The sequence below is a fragment of the Gadus chalcogrammus genome, chromosome 18 (genome assembly GCF_026213295.1).
Source record: "Gadus chalcogrammus isolate NIFS_2021 chromosome 18, NIFS_Gcha_1.0, whole genome shotgun sequence".
Classification (NCBI taxonomy): Eukaryota; Metazoa; Chordata; class Actinopteri; order Gadiformes; family Gadidae; genus Gadus; species Gadus chalcogrammus.
In genome coordinates this window covers 1,202,471-1,218,033 of record NC_079429.1, presented here as the reverse complement: position 1 = coordinate 1,218,033, position 15,563 = coordinate 1,202,471, and the positions used below count along the sequence as shown (strand labels likewise).

Below are 15,563 nucleotides of genomic sequence, written 5' to 3'. Positions count from 1 at the left end.
CTTTGTGAAAACTTCACCATATTCAAATCTATCACTTTGCATGTTTCTCTCTGAATGTGTGTGTGTGTGTGTGTGTGTGTGTGTGTGTGTGTGTGTGTGTGTGTGTGTGTGTGTGTGAGAATGTGTGAGGGAGCGCTCTATGAGGACAGGGCTTGTACATCGTGGCAAAAACCAGAACAAATCCGTCACTATTTTATTTCCTACAAAATACATATCGATTTTTTGGGGGTCAAATCTCAACTGTCTCAATCAACAAAGAGTAAGGTCTATGTGCTAGCTCTAAATGTGAGTTGAACTGTATAATAGCATTATTATTACTTGTTCATCCGGTGAAATAAAGCACAGTAAAGTAAGCCTTGAACCCAATCATTTTCTTTCGTTTTATAAAGCTTTCAAATTAATAATTGAATTTAATAAAGCTGAATAGCGTCGTTGATGTAGAACCGTAAAGTCCAGCTTTCTTTCAAAGTCAACTTGTGACTGTCCTATAATTCTACCTGTAGTCTCATAGTTTTACATTTAGTCCTACCCGTGTTGTCATATTGTTCTCCCTGCAGACCTGCCTGTAGTCCTACTCTTGATCATATCTGTAGTTCTGATGTCCTCTGTATTCCTACTTGTAGGTCTACCTGTGGTCCTACAGTCTTTTATTCCTACCTGTATTGCTACCTGAGGTCCTGCAGCTGTTAGATGGCTGCTGAGCACATTTTGACCTCAAATAGTGAGAATGAAGCTGAGCAACTTTACAATAATTTGTGACGAGAGAAATAAATCAGGACAGCCGCAAAGGTTTGAGCCAAAGGTTCATTACTATAAACAGTGTATATACAAACATATATATGCATACATATATATATTGTGGTAACCGGCTCCGGGAATGAGCCGGGTTCCAAGGATTAAACACGAGGCAGCAATGGGTTAAGCCGTCTTCAGCGTTTATTCAGGAGTCTCTCTTAATGCAATGGCGCTCTAGGGTCTCCGTGAGCCTCTAGGTCTCTCGTTCGGTGCGTAATCCTGCCTTGTCCCTGCCCCCGCTCCGTAGCCTCTTTTATGCTGGTTCCGTGTCTTCCTCCTCCCAGCCGCCAGGTGTCCCCCATCCCGCTGATTGGGGGGAAGGTCCAGGTGCTCCCTGTCCCCGGCTGGTGGGTGGCGGCGGTATACCCCGTCGTCCTCCACTGTCCCTCGGACCTGTCCGGGCCGAGTTTTCAGGGGCGGGATGCCACAATATATACATATATATATATGCGCCTGGTCGGAATCCATCACTGCCAAACGCATGCAAATGCTTCCATTTCACCAGAGAGAGAAGGAGAGAGAGAGAGATGCCAGTCCAGCAGATCAGTGTTGCGTTGCTACTCTACGTTCTCTACCTGGCAGCGTCGGTTCTCCTGGTATTCAGGTGGTACTGGACATGGACTCTCCGGCTCTGAACGCTACGCTCCCATCCTTAAACAACAGCAGTGTGATTGACTGTCCGAAGTTGCTTGAAGGCTTCTGGGCCTTCTTCAGCATTCTGGTGGTTATTTTGGGCTTCCCATTATCCATCTGGGTTCTGTGGGACCTGGTCGACAAACACTACAGAGGAGGTCAGCCCTGGACCCCCAACACCGTGTTCACCCTGAATGTCACCGTGATGGACTTGGTGTTCCTGGCCTTCCTGCCGGTTGATGTTCTCCGCGGTTATTTTATTGACAACAAGATTCTCCTGAATATCAGCTTTGTGACTTTCAATCTCAATTTGACCGGGCGTCCCCTGCTTATGGCCTGTATGTGCCTGGACTGCTACATGGCCGTCCACCACCCCCTCCGCTACCGCTCTCAGACACTCTCCAGCAGGGTGATAATCACCGCTGTAATCTGGCTCACTTCCTTGGTGACCGGGGCTGCATTCATCATGAACGAAGAACTGCTGTCTGTGGCTGCCATATGGTGGCCGTTCCTCTCCTCTGCGGCGGTCATCGTGTACTGTGACTGCTGCCTCCTGTGGACACTGAGTAGGTCCAGGACGTCCCGAGGTGAGCCTCACCAACTGAAGAAGAGAGCTCTCGACATCATCTCCACGAGTCTGCTTGTCAACGTCGCCAACTACCTCCCTACGATGATCATGATCCTCTTCGGAAAATATTTTGTGAGGAGTGAGGAGAATTACTTCTGTCTCATCAACTACCCGGCCCTGATTCCCTTAGAGTTAACGTCTGTCTTCATGCCCGCCCTCTATCTGATGAAAGTGGGGAAACTCAATTTTGCAACAATATTTAAACCATTATCCAAGGCAATGGAGTTGATCACTATACGTGTATGAAGTAAGCTTTACTCGGGGATTTGCCTAAATTGGTTGCTACATTATCTGAGGAGATAAACTGTTGGTGTCACAGCAGAAGTTAAATTAGTTCCTTTCATTACAAGTTCAAGGACTACCCAAAGTTGTACAAAAAATAAATAGCTATATACTCAATATAAGCAATTATAAAATATCAATATATATAATATAAAAAGGTGTGTAAGTAAGTTATTTGTGGCTTATTTGGATTTGATTACAATATTTTTCTGCATTGATGTGGTGTTGGGGATGTTTGTTATATATGTGGCTTGCATCATGTAATGTTTTCCGTACAATATATATGATATGAATAAAATCTTAATTTTAGAGAAAAAGGCCCTTAATAAAGTTATTCCATGCGATACCAATTGATCTGGCATGTCTTGACTTCCAACGGTTCAACCTGAGAATGTCACCCTCACAGAGTTAATATGCGTAATATTTGTAGGCCTACATATATTTAAACTAATTTGAACTTGATTCAACTGGTTTGGCTTTGAATTGCTACCTTTCACTACAAATCCCAGGATGCACCTCTTTGTGGTCCGGGTTTGGTTGGCACACCTTTCACTCAAACTACCATGATGCACCGCTCCTCCCTTATGTCAATCGGCTCGCTTGTCGAGGAACACAAACTCCTGGATTTGACTTTTATTTCGGATTAATGAATACCGTGTTCCAGATAAGGATTCGGGTATCTGTTCACCCTGACAGAAGCCGTGTCGCTGTTTGAGGTGTGTAATGACAAGATATGTAGCTCGCATGGTGAGTAGTTATCACTGCTAACTAGCAAGTTAACGTAAACATGCGTGACAATAAACATTGAAACGAGGATCAATTAAACAAGTTTGACTTGGATACAGCTTTAAGAGGTTTTCTCTGTTCTGTGTCTAAACACCGAGGTCAAGCAGCTTCTGCTACTGTCAGACGGTACAGGTGAGCTTGTTTGGGTTAGCAGACTTAGTTAGTTATGATTGGTTTATTGGATTGTATATACTGTATACGGTTCATCTCGTGTTTGTCGTTTAGTGATAAATGGTTTGTTGTTGCGTATTTATAAACGTGTATCTTTAGCACTACTGCAGGAAGTGTCATGTGACGTCCATTTGATCCTGTACTATTAGGTTGAGGAAGTACATGTTCTGTCCTCTCTACTTCCCTTGAACGTGTCGTTACAGCAGCAACATCTCCCTCACATGACTGCATTACAAAGAGTGCACAGTGTGTGTGCCAGCGTGCGTGTGCGTGTGTGTGTGCGTGTTTAGTAGCGAACGGAAAAATCACGTTTTGTATGAAATACTGTTTCCAGACAGATAAGTCCGGTGGCTAGTCAGGGGTCTTCAGCATGTTACTTTTTTATCACTATCTGTGATTCCTTCCTCCTGAGGGAATAGTGAGTTCTTTATATTTTCCAGTAAGCTGCGGGGGACTGGTATCTCATATGAGGTGCCATGCTGGCCACACAGACTCCAGACCTGACCGCAGAAGGCCAGGACATCAGACAGGTAAACACACCACTCTTAAGGCTGAACCACACCTTAACCACACAGAGACATGCGATACTAGTCACAACACACCTTCACACTCTGTGTCTCTGTTCAAAGGACAGAGAGATGTCTGATTTGTATGCAGAGGTTTGTAACAACAGATGACGGGGTGATAGAGAAGCCAGCGATGCAGAGCGAGGTTGATGGGTTACCGCGGGTTCGATGAAGAGTGGCGACCAGGAGCATGTCTGTTTTGCTGCTGTTTAGTCAGAGAAAGTTGTCTGTCATCCAGGATATGTTCTCATCGAGGCAGGCATTTAGGTTGGGGGTGGAATTGAGAAATACCTTGGTATCATCAGGTGTGCAAGAAGGTGTTGAGGCGTCGGATGATATGGCCAAGATATAGGACGAAGAGAACGAGACCTAGGCTGAGCCTTGAGGGACACCGCATATGACGGGTGGGCTAGCTGTTGATGCTACACGCCAGTGTCATGTCAGTGCTGTGTGCTACTGCTGTATGCTAGTTGTTGATGCGTGTGTAAATAGTCGGTAGCACTGTATGCTAGTGTTATATGACATTGTTGCACGTTGCTGTGTGCTAGTGTAATGGTAGATGGCAGCGCTAGTTGCTGGTTCCCCTTTGCTATTGCAGCATTGTTGGTATTGCTACATTCTGCTAGTATACTTGTGCTATATGCTGTAGTTGCTAGTTGCTGTCAGTTGCTGTATGCTTCTGTAATGGTAGTTGGTAGCGCTAGTTGCTAGTCGCCCTATGCTGATGTAGCATTAGTTGCTATTGCTGTATGCTGCTAGCATGCTTGTGCTATATGCTGTAGTTGCTGGTTGCTGTGTGCTAGTATGGTGACGGGTGTCTCTGTTGTACAGCTGATCAAGGAGAAGCTAGCCCTGTCCCTCAAGGCGCTGCAAAAGCGCTACGTAGAGTCGGACACGGCGGTGACCAGCGACGACAGCGATGCTAACCTGCTGTGCTGCGCACTGGAGGCCATCTTCATCCACCGCCTCAAGAACAAGTACGTCCACTGTGAGGCAGGGGGGCGGGGCCGCAAGGACCACAGGCCCCTCCCCCAACCCTCCTTCTGGAACCTCCTGAAGACCGTCACTCATTGGTGAGCTGGACCTCTAATCTGCCGTAAACCCCTAACCTTCAACTTAACCCTGACCTAATCTGCCATAACCCCCCCCTAACCTTTAATTGAACCCTGACCTAACCCTTAACCTGACCTAACCTCGTAAGGGGCAGCATAGTCTAGCAGATAGTGTGCTGCGCCCAGGCGAAAGGAACTGGGTTCAGTGGCCAGTGTGCACAGTCCACTTGTAGGCTTTCTACAGCACACATTTCCAAAGAGAGTTTCTCTGGATAATGAAAAACACGTGCATATAAACTAAGCTCCACGGGGTTCTAACACGCCCATCCCCAGGGACGTCATCACGGAGCTGGAGAAGCTGAGCTTCGTGGGCACGGAGGTGGGCCGCAGCCGGGCCTGGCTCCGCCTGGCGCTGAACCACGGGCTGCTGGAGTGCTACCTGGCCTCCCTGTTCCGGGACGGCTCGGAGCTGCCGGCCTTCTACCAGCCCAGCGCCCTGCTGCTGCACCCCGAGGACCGTGAGGTGCTGCTCAGCTACGTCCAGGGCCTGGCCTCGCTCTCCTTCAGCCTCTCGTACAAGTCGGCCGTGCTCAACCAGTGGACGGCCACGCCCCTCGCCCTGGCCGGCCTCTGCCCCGCCTCCCAGGCCGACGCCCTCCTGCTCAACCGCCGGCCCCGCCCCGCCACGCCCGGGAGCAAGGAGTCACGGGACACGGCGTCTCAGTCCTCGGGCTCGTCTGAGGTAGGGGATCCTCAGGAAGGGGTCCAGGAGGAACCTGTAAGAGACCAGGGGCCCCCAGGGGACCAGGGGCCCCCAGGGGACCAGGGGGGTCCAGGGTTGAAGCAGCCCACCCTGCACTCCTCTACCCTCAGCCTGGAGACGTGTGGGTCGTCCTCCCAGCTGTCCTCCAGCATCAGCTCTGACAGCCTCCTGCAGGGCCAGGAGCTGGACCTGGACCTGGCCCCCAGCCGGAGGGCCCCCAGAGAGTAGGTCCCATAGCCTATTACTGCCACTAGTAGGCCCCATAGCCTATTACTACCACTAGTAGGCCCCATAGCCTATTACTACCACTAGTAGGCCCCATAGCCTATTACTACCACTAGTAGGCCCCATAGCCTATTGCTACCACTAGTAGGCCCCATAGCCTATTACTACCACTAGTAGGCCCCATAGCCTATTACTACCACTAGTAGGCCCCCATAGCCTATTACTGCCACTAGTAGGCCCCATAGCCTATTACTACCACTAGTAGGCCCCATAGCCTATTACTACCACTAGTAGGCCCCCATAGCCTATTACTACCACTAGTAGGCCCCATAGCCTATTACTACCACTAGTAGGCCCCATAGCCTATTACTACCACTAGTAGGCCCCATAGCCTATTACTACCACTGGTAGGCCCCATAGCCTATTACTACCACTAGTAGGTCCCCATAGCCTATTACTACCACTAGTAGGACTACAATGTCTATTACTATCACTAGTAGGACGACACTGTCTATTACTACCAGTAGTAGGACGACACTGTCTATTACTATCACTAGTAGGACTACACTGTCTATTACTACCACTAGTAGGACTACACTGTCTATTACTATCACTAGTAGGACGACACTGCCTATTACTACCAGTAGTAGGACGACACTGTCTATTACTATCACTAGTAGGACGACACTGTCTATTACTATCACTAGTAGGACTACCCTGTCTATTACTATCACTAGTAGGACTACCCTGTCTATTACTATCACTAGATGGACATCCGAGCCTATTAACACACTGGAAGGTTTCCATTAGCACCCAAGAGTGTTATATTATCTCTAGTCTAGATCACTAATGGGATCCTCGAGAGTATTATTACCACTTTAGAAAGAAACTTTAGTAATATAATGTAACTCAGTGGAAATCATTCACTCTTTCCAATGTTTTAGAGGTATTTAGTGAAGTCCAAAGGTCCTTCTTGTTGAAGTCATAGTTTTAAAGGGTGTGTGTGTGTGTGTGTGTGTGTGTCTGCTGGTTGTGTGTGTCTGTCTGTCTGTCTGTGTGTGTGTGTGTGTGTGTGTTTGCGTCTGTGTGTGTGTGTGTGTGTGTGTGTGCGTGCATGTCTGTACGTGTGCGTGTCTGTCTGTGTGTGCGTGTGTCTGTGTGTGTGTGTGTGTGTCTGTGTTTGCGTGTGTGTGTGTCTGTCTATGTGTGTGTGTCTGTGTGTGCGTGCGTGTGTGTGTGTGTGTCTGTGTCTGTGTCTGTGTGTGTGTGTGTGTGTGTGTGTGTGTGCGCAGTGTCGGCGTGGACCCCCGGGGGGGGGGCGCACCAGACAGCCAGGACTCCACCAGGGAGGCCTCCTTTGTGTCCAGCGCTGGCCGGGACCCCTGCTCCGGGACCAGCACCTCGGGGGGCTCCAGTGAGTCCGACGGGGAGACCAGGAGCCCTGGCCCCTCCCCCCAGAGCCACGGGGACCCCCCGGCCCAGAAGGACCCCCAGAACCACCAGACCCCCCCGTCCCAGCACCACCAGGAGGTCCAGCACAGCCCGAACCGGGGCGGACCGACCCTCAGCCAGACCCCGCCCGCCCCAGACCCCCCAACCCTGAGGGTCAACAACGTGGACCTCTCCGTCCCAGCTGGGGCCGACCCGCTCCCCGCACCGCGCCACCCTGCGGGGTCGGGGTGGGACCCTGACGATCCCACGGGGGGTCCTGAGACGCTGCAGAAGGAACCGAATGGAGAGGCGTGGGGGGAGGGGTACCTGCAGCCGCAGGCCAACAGAGGGGTCCGCCCCCGCTCGGCCTGCGTCGTCAGCAGGAGGCAGTCGTCAGACTCTCTGTCGGTGAGTGCCTCCGGTCCTGGGTCGCCCCGGTGGCTCGGCGGGTAGACGGGTACCCTATGGGCTCAGTCCTGAGCGCAGCGGCCCGGGTTCGCGTCCGGCCCGTGGTCCTTCGCCCCCGTCCTCCCCTCCGTCACCCAGACCTTCCTCTCTATCTCGCTCTATAATAAAGCATAAAAATGCAACAAAAAAATAGAAAAAAATAATAGTTCCTCTTGCCCAACACGCATCTCAACCATCACGTTTTGACACGTGATCAAACCATATTAGTTGTGGGTTCATTGGTTCCTCTTAAATGCGTCCCTGTGATTCAGATTGTTTTTCCTGGAAATGACTTACTTGCTTGTGGTTTTGTTCCCTTTTGTATCTCTGTTTAAACCACAATATAAATAAGTTAGTTATCAAGTAAGATTTGATAACTAAGTAACGCTTTTTGGTGAAATCACGACCTGCTGGTGAGCTCTGGTCAGACGACGGCTGTCTAACCCCAACAGCGTGTCCAATCAATCCCCGCGCAGCATTCCCGCTCCTGGATCTCGGACGACGACATCTACAAGCCGCACCTGGGGGAGGAGTCGGACCCGGAGGAGGACGGCGCGTCGGGACTGCAGACCAACGAGGCTCCGCCACCTGAGGGCCCCCCCGCCAGGGTGGTCCATCGCAGGCAGGCCGGTAATCCAATCTCCTAGAACCCCCCCCGTCCCTATTGGGCATGGTGAGGTTAGGGTTTGTTGTAGATGGTTAGGGTTGGTTTGACGTGATTAGGTTAGAGTTAGTTGGGTATTAATTAATTTAATTTAATTCATTCAATTATAGAGGGGGGAACCTCACTAACCACCACCAGTGTTTAGCACCCTATTGGGTGATGCACGGCAGCCAATCGGCGCCAGAACGCTCACCACAAACCAGCTTGAGGTGCAGAGTGAGGGAATGGATGACGCAGCCAAATATACTGAGTTTGGTAGCGTGACATAGTCACACAGTCACAAATCCGTTGCGGTAGTGATTTGTGCAAGTTTTATCAGGCGACTTTAGTCCAACGTGTTTGAGGAAGTTGAGTTGTTGTGGTTGTACCAGAGACGTCAGAGAACCCGACGCAATTCATAATATCATCCGGAGGCGCACACAGCTTTTGGCCGTGATATTTAGTGATGTTTGTACAATGTATTGAAGTGTTGTATATACAGTGTTCTCACTTTTGTGATATTGATAGGTTTTTGTACTGCATGTATGTTTATATGTCTGTTTATTATTTTTGCTTTATGTGGACCCCAGGAAGATTAGCGACCACAGCTGTGGAAGCTAATGGGGTCTGAATAAAGATAAAGAAATATTATATATTATATTATATAGATATTTATATGTTATATTATATTATGTGCTATTATACATAGAGGCCTACCGATATAGGATTTTTAAGGCCGATACCGATACGAATATTTTGTGATTTAAAAATCCGATATGCTGATATATCGGCCGATATATATATATTTAAAAAAAATCCAGAAACGCCCAACAAAACAAACAGATTTCCCTAACATTGGTTATTTGAAGTTATCCTTTAAATCCTTTTCACTCTCAGCTAACACGTAACAACAGCAAAACTGGACATTGGTAGTCATGAATTAAGTCATGCTTATCGACTTTAGAGAATTGATGGGGATGTTCTTTTAATTGTTATTCAAGCAATGTATGTCTCGTGACAGTTGCCAACTTACCATGAACACACATGAACAACACCGATGATCTCCGTCGATCTCCGTCATTCACTCTGCCGGACTGGCTGAAACAGCGGGTTTGGGGCGTTAGAGCGCCCTCTGGTGGACAAACTTTTATTTTTTATATGCATTTATCGGCCATAATAAATGCCGATACCGAATAGTTAGAAAAATGCCTAATATCGGCCGATAATATCGGCCTGCCGATATATCGGTCGGCCTCTGGGAGCCGCAAACGGCAACCATCACTGTCTCCTCCATGCTGCGGTTCACTCCGATCTGCACTGCAGGGAACGGATGGCCGGTTGAACGCTGATTGGCCGTTATGTTACGTCACTCAGGGAGTGAACGCAGATGGCCGCCGTATGTCGCGGGCAAAGTTCAAATGCTTCAACTCGAGTGACGTGTCGCATCGTGTCGCGCTACTAAACCCTCGTGAACGCTCTCGCCTGTACCAGGCCGTTCACGCCGCGCATTGCATCAAGTCGCGTCGCAGGTTTTTCTAGCGACAAAAGTCGCCTGATCCGAGTCTCTGCGATGACCTTGTCTGGCGTCGCGTTGGCCCGTCGCTTTCGGTGTGAACGCAGTTTTAGGGCGAGTTGGGTATGAAGGGTTAGTCGGAGATGGTTAGGGTTAGTTTGACATGGCGAGGGTTGGTAGTAAATCGGTTAAGGTGAGTTGAACACGGGTTAGCCCACATTCCTCAATTACCTCAACCGTTAAGGGTCAGTTAGCCAAGTTTAGTATCGCTCCTGAACCCGTCTCCCATGATGCACCAGGGCTGTCCAACCCGTTCCGCGGGCTGCTGAAGCTGGGCCACCTGGAGCGCCGTGGGGGGATGGGCATCTGGAAGGACTACTACTGCGAGCTGTCGCCCTTCGAGTTCCGCCTCTACCTGGACGACGACGAGCGCACCTGCGCCGAGAACTGCTCCCTGCTGCGCTGCGAGGGGGCGCGGCACACCTCGCCCTCCGGCGGCCGCTTCACGCTCTCCTTCCCCCGGAAGCGGCTCTACCTGCGGGCGGCAGACCGCGGCGAGGCCGAGGACTGGGTGGACCGCATCGTGGAGGCCGCTAAGAAGTGCCAGCCCGCCAGTCGCCACGACGACCACTGGGAGGAGCTGCAGTTCGCCGACGACAGGGAGAAGGACGAGAGGGCCCCGCCCGGCTCGTCGTCCCCGGCCCCCGCCAGCCCCCTGCGTCGCGCCTCCTTCTCCGGCGGGGAGAAGGAGGCCGCCGGTGGCGGTGCGGCGGGAGCTGGGGCGGACCCTGGGTCGGCGGCCCCGGGTCCCCCTCCCACGGAGGAGCTGGACTGGGGGCGCGGCGGCGGCGAGGCCGAGCCCGACGCCATCATGGAGGCGGTGCTGTACTCCCACTCCTCGAGGGGCCCCGGGGCCCGGGGGAGCGCCTGGGAGCCGTTGGTGTTCTCCCTGTCCCTGGAGCGCCTGCGGGGCTTCGGGGTGCCGGAGGAGGGCCAGAAGGGGGGGGTCCGGGTCAGCCTGCCCGTGGAGGAGATCCGGGACGTGGTGCCGGACGTGTCTCTGGGGGGGCCCGAGTTCTTCAAGCTGCTGACCAGCTCCGGGGAGATGCTGCGGCTGCGGGCCCAGACGGCCGAGGAGGCCCGGTCGTGGAGGGTTCTGATCCGGGGCGCGCTGGACTCCTACCTGGAGAGCGGGGAGGAGGGGACGGGGGCGGGGTCGGGGGGCAACGTGCGGCGGCTGGTCCAGCACGCGCTGAAGGAGGACGGGGGGATGCTGGAGCAGATGTTCAGCGTGCCTGCGCACGTCGGCCTGGACGCTCAGGGCTTCACCTGTGCAGGTGAGCAGGCAAATCAGAGTGTGTGTTTTTGTGATTATAGGTGTCTCTTTTTGTGTGTGTATTTGAATATGTGTATTTCTGTGTGCGCGTCCATTTGACTGTCTGTGTGCAGGTTGCCCCCGGCAGATCGGTCTGTCCCAGGCCAAAGCGCGGCTGTGTGACTTCTCCGGCCGGTACTACTGTGACTCCTGTCACCATGGTGACCTGAGCATCATCCCCTCCCGCATGGTCCACAACTGGGACCTCACTCCCCGACAGGTAAGGCGGCAAGAGGGATGTGTGTGTGGCGTCCTGTGTCTTCCTCAAAGTGACCATGTGTTACTATGTGCGTATGTTTACATACAGTAGGACTGGGAGATTGATCTAATTTTGATCGAAATAATTATTATTTCTTTGAATATTTATTTTTATTCATTGACTGTTGTATAAAACAGCTGGACACGTATCAGTACATTGTTTGTGTAAATTTTTTTAAGGAGAAATTTCAAAGTCCTCAATTAAAAAGGTTTTTTTGGAGAGAAATCATGAATATTGCATCATGTTTTCAACTCAAAAATAATCATTTGAATAACCGTGATCTCAATATTGACCATCATAAGGGTGATGATGATTCTCTCCCACAATGGAGCAGCCCTACTACACAGTCGGCCTGTATGTGCGTTGCAGGTGTCCCGGCGGGTCCTCGGGCTCATGGGCCAGGTGGAAGATGAACCCCTCCTCAACCTGGAGCAGCTGAACCCGGGGCTGCTGGGCCACGCCCGGCCCATGGCCCAGGTGCACCAGCTGAGGCTGGCGCTGTGTTCGCTGGGAGACTACCTGTCAGCCTGCCGCAGCGTAGCCCGCAAGACCCTCCTGGCCAGGTACCCATGACATCACTCACCTGGCCAGGTACCCATGACATCACTCACCTGGCCAGGTATACATGACATCACTCACCTGGCCAGGTACCCATGACATCACTCACCTGGCCAGGTAGCATTTACATGACATCACTCACCTGGCCAGGTAACATTTACATGACATCACTCACCTGGCCAGGTATCCATGACATCACTCACCTGGCCAGGTAGCAATGACATCACTCACCTGGCCAGGTACACAGGACCTCACTCACCTGGGCAGGTACCCATGACATCACTCACCTGGCCAGGTACCCATGACATCCCCTTAGGTGGCCATGTATGTCACTTACCTGGCCCCGTAGCTCTGATGTCATTCACCTGGCCCTGCACTGAAAGAAAAACAATACACTGCTTAAATTGCATTCAGCTTATTGCTCATAACTAAGAGCAGAAATGAATGGAAGCTACGGTTGCCCTATAATAGCTAAGGTGATGGGGTTAACGAGGTTGACCTGTCATAGTTTTAAACGTGTTTCTCTATATTTTTATGGTCTGGTGTTCAGGATGGGGGCACGCAGTTACCTGCTGGAGTCCAGTCAGCTCTACAGTGTGAGGGACCTCCGCCAGGTACCATGACTCACCTGCCCTCACCTGTCCTCACCTGTCACCTACTGGCCTTACCTGATTGATCTGTTCACTTGACTGACTGTATTTGACCTCCCTTTGATGATCTGGTGTATTTGTTGATGATGTCGCCCCTCACACCGTCCCTGCCACCTCATCCGGACACTATCTTGTGTGTGTGTGTGTGTGTGTGTGTGTGTGTGTGTGTGTGTGTGTGTGTGTGTGTGTGTGTGTGTGTGTGTGTGTGTGTGTGTGTGTGTGTGTGTGTGTGTGTGTGTGTGTGTGTGTGTGTGTGTGTGTGTGTGTGTGTGTGTGTGTAGATAGCCGAGGGCCAGTATTCAGCCTACCTGTCGTCGCTGGTCCAGGTGTGCTCTGAGCATGTGCACCAGTGTGACCTTTGCTCCCAGCGAGGCTTCATCTGCCAGATCTGCCATGCCGATGACATCATCTTCCCCTTCCAGCTGGACCGCACCAGCAGGTGGGTGGGGGACCTACAGCCCAAACACACCGTCGGCTTCCCTTTCAGTCTTCCTGTAATGTTAACAGAATTATTGTCATTGTCATATTGTCATTATTATTATTGGATAAGGATGTCATGTTCTGATAGTATTAATGTTGTGATAGTGATGCTGTGATAGTGATGCAATGTTGTGATAGTGATGTCATGTTGTGATGTTGTGATAGTGATGCCATGTTGTGATGGTATTAATGTTGTGATAGTGATGTCATGTTGTGATGGTATTAATGTTGTGATAGTGATGTCATGTTGTGATAGTGATGCCATGTTGTGATGGTATTAATGTTGTGATAGTGATGTCATGTTGTGATAGTATTAATGTTGTGATAGTGATGCCATGTTGTGATGGTATTAATGTTGTGATAGTGATGTCATGTTGTGATGGTATTAATGTTGTGATAGTGATGCCATGTTGTGATGGTATTAATGATTTGATAGTGATGCCATGTGGTGAAAGTGACGGTGACGGGTCTGTGTTCCAGGTGTGGAGAGTGTAAGGCCGTGTTCCACGCTACCTGTAAACTGGGCTCCTCCTCCTGCCCCCGCTGCCTCCGCTTCAGGAAGTACCTGGAGAGAGACCTCCAGGACTGACCGCACCCCCTCACCTGGACCCACACGGGGTCAGGGCTGAACCAGGCATACCTGACCGGGGCAGATCCACCCCGAGACAGACAGGCGGCCGGGCCAGGAACGCCCACCCCGGGTCAGACTGAAGCAGAATGATTCAGATCAATTATTTATTTCTTACGTGGGGAAACCTCAAGTGCAATTCTGAAGACTGGAAGCAATTCGGAAGTCGAGCGGTATACCTGAAGAGCTCTCTTCGCCATCACCACACCACACACTAGCTACGCTACCTTTAAGCGTTACCTCACTGCCGCTATGCTACGCTACATGGTAGCTACTCCATGCTGTAGCTGGGGTACATACTGTAGTAACCACACCGTACTGTAGCTAGACTATGCTTTGCTATGCTTTAGCCAGGTTATGCTACACTGTAGCTACAATGGGCTATGTTGAAGCCATACCACATCTTGGCTACACTTTTCTGTAGCCAGGCTATGCTACACTGTAGCTACGCAGTGCTTTGTTTAAGCCATACCCCACTGCAGCTACCCTATGCCACTCTCCAATGTAGCCATGCTAGGCTGTGGGCCAGCTCTACCAACCCATGGGTTAGGCCCCACCGGGGGCCAGCTTCATCCCCCTTGGGGCTGCATCACAGCGGGGCTTGGTGCTGTTGCTGTGGTCCCGGGTATGCGAGCGCTCCCGCACTCGTCCATAGCTCCTCACCACCAGAGAGCCCACGGGGAACGGAAGGTCGGTGCCAAGGATGATTTGCCAAGGACATTTGAAATGCTAATCCAACGTTTCCTCATCACCATTGTTGCTCTTAAGTTTGAAGGACAATTCCTGTTCCGGCCCATGCTTACAGAGTTGTGGTCCTGAACCTGGGACAGGTGACCTTCTTCTGGGTGGTATTGTGCCTTCCTTATCTGAACCAGAACTCCCATTCACACCACACAAGACAAACCATGACCTCCGTTCACACCGCATGCCAGACGGCGTGTGCGGTGTGAACGGAGGTCACGGTTTGTCTTGTCTGTTTATAATTGAGTCATCTCCATGGGGTCTTAATGAAAATATTCTGAACATCATGTGTTGAATGTATATGAATTTAAACAGAATATAACAAGGATTTTGTGATTTTTAAAGATTTTAAACTTGGAGCTAGGTCTGACGTGTGGCTCTTTTGTACTGAAGCATGACTGTTAAAGAGGCCCTCTTCTTAAAGGGACGCTTAGGGTCCCTCGCACACGGCTCTTATTCATGTGATATATGATCACAGGAAAACATGCTGATAACTACGGTTTTAACCTCTTTATGATTGGTGATTGTGGTGTTGGGAGTTGCATGCGGAGAGAACCTGGGGTAACGGTCAGCGCTTGAATCTTAACTCTGCCAAAACAACTAGGCTCAGGATATTAATGTGTTTTTTTAATCAATCTCATCACATTTATATTAGTGCTTACATGGCAATGGTGATAAAGTCAAATAAAGCGTTTGGAAGTTGGATTTTGGTGTGTGTACTTTGTGTTTATGAATGGTCAGTTTTCTACATTCTGCATTTGTACAGTAGGTTGCTGTTATTATAACAATAAATGCTTTTAACATAAATCCTAGATGTTTTTTTCTCAAAGGGTGCAGAAGAATAAGTTGACAAATAATAGTGAAAATGTGTGATCATTTCGCGCCCTATCCAATGTTTGGGTCTGTTATATAGATTTGAATGATAATCAAATCTATA

General features: G+C 50.4%; 1 protein-coding gene across 2 annotated transcripts; it reads left to right on the top strand.

Annotated features, from left to right (window-relative positions):
• The first annotated feature begins 2,885 nt into the window (after positions 1–2,885).
• On the top strand, positions 2,886–15,467 carry plekhm1 (pleckstrin homology domain containing, family M (with RUN domain) member 1). 2 transcript variants are annotated; one of them, XM_056577261.1, is made up of 12 exons: positions 2,886–3,054; positions 3,736–3,825; positions 4,693–4,934; positions 5,247–5,900; positions 7,194–7,740; positions 8,256–8,409; positions 10,235–11,272; positions 11,385–11,530; positions 11,939–12,132; positions 12,678–12,741; positions 13,059–13,216; positions 13,738–15,467. In XM_056577261.1, the coding sequence occupies exons 2-12, from the start codon at positions 3,772–3,774 to the stop codon at positions 13,844–13,846; spliced, it is 3,360 nt and encodes a 1,119-aa protein (XP_056433236.1). In that variant the 5' UTR covers positions 2,886–3,054; positions 3,736–3,771; the 3' UTR covers positions 13,847–15,467. The 2 variants fall into 2 exon arrangements, with proteins under 2 accessions (XP_056433236.1, XP_056433235.1); XM_056577260.1 differs by having other exon boundaries at positions 2,886–3,085.
• The last annotated feature ends 96 nt before the right edge of the window (positions 15,468–15,563 follow it).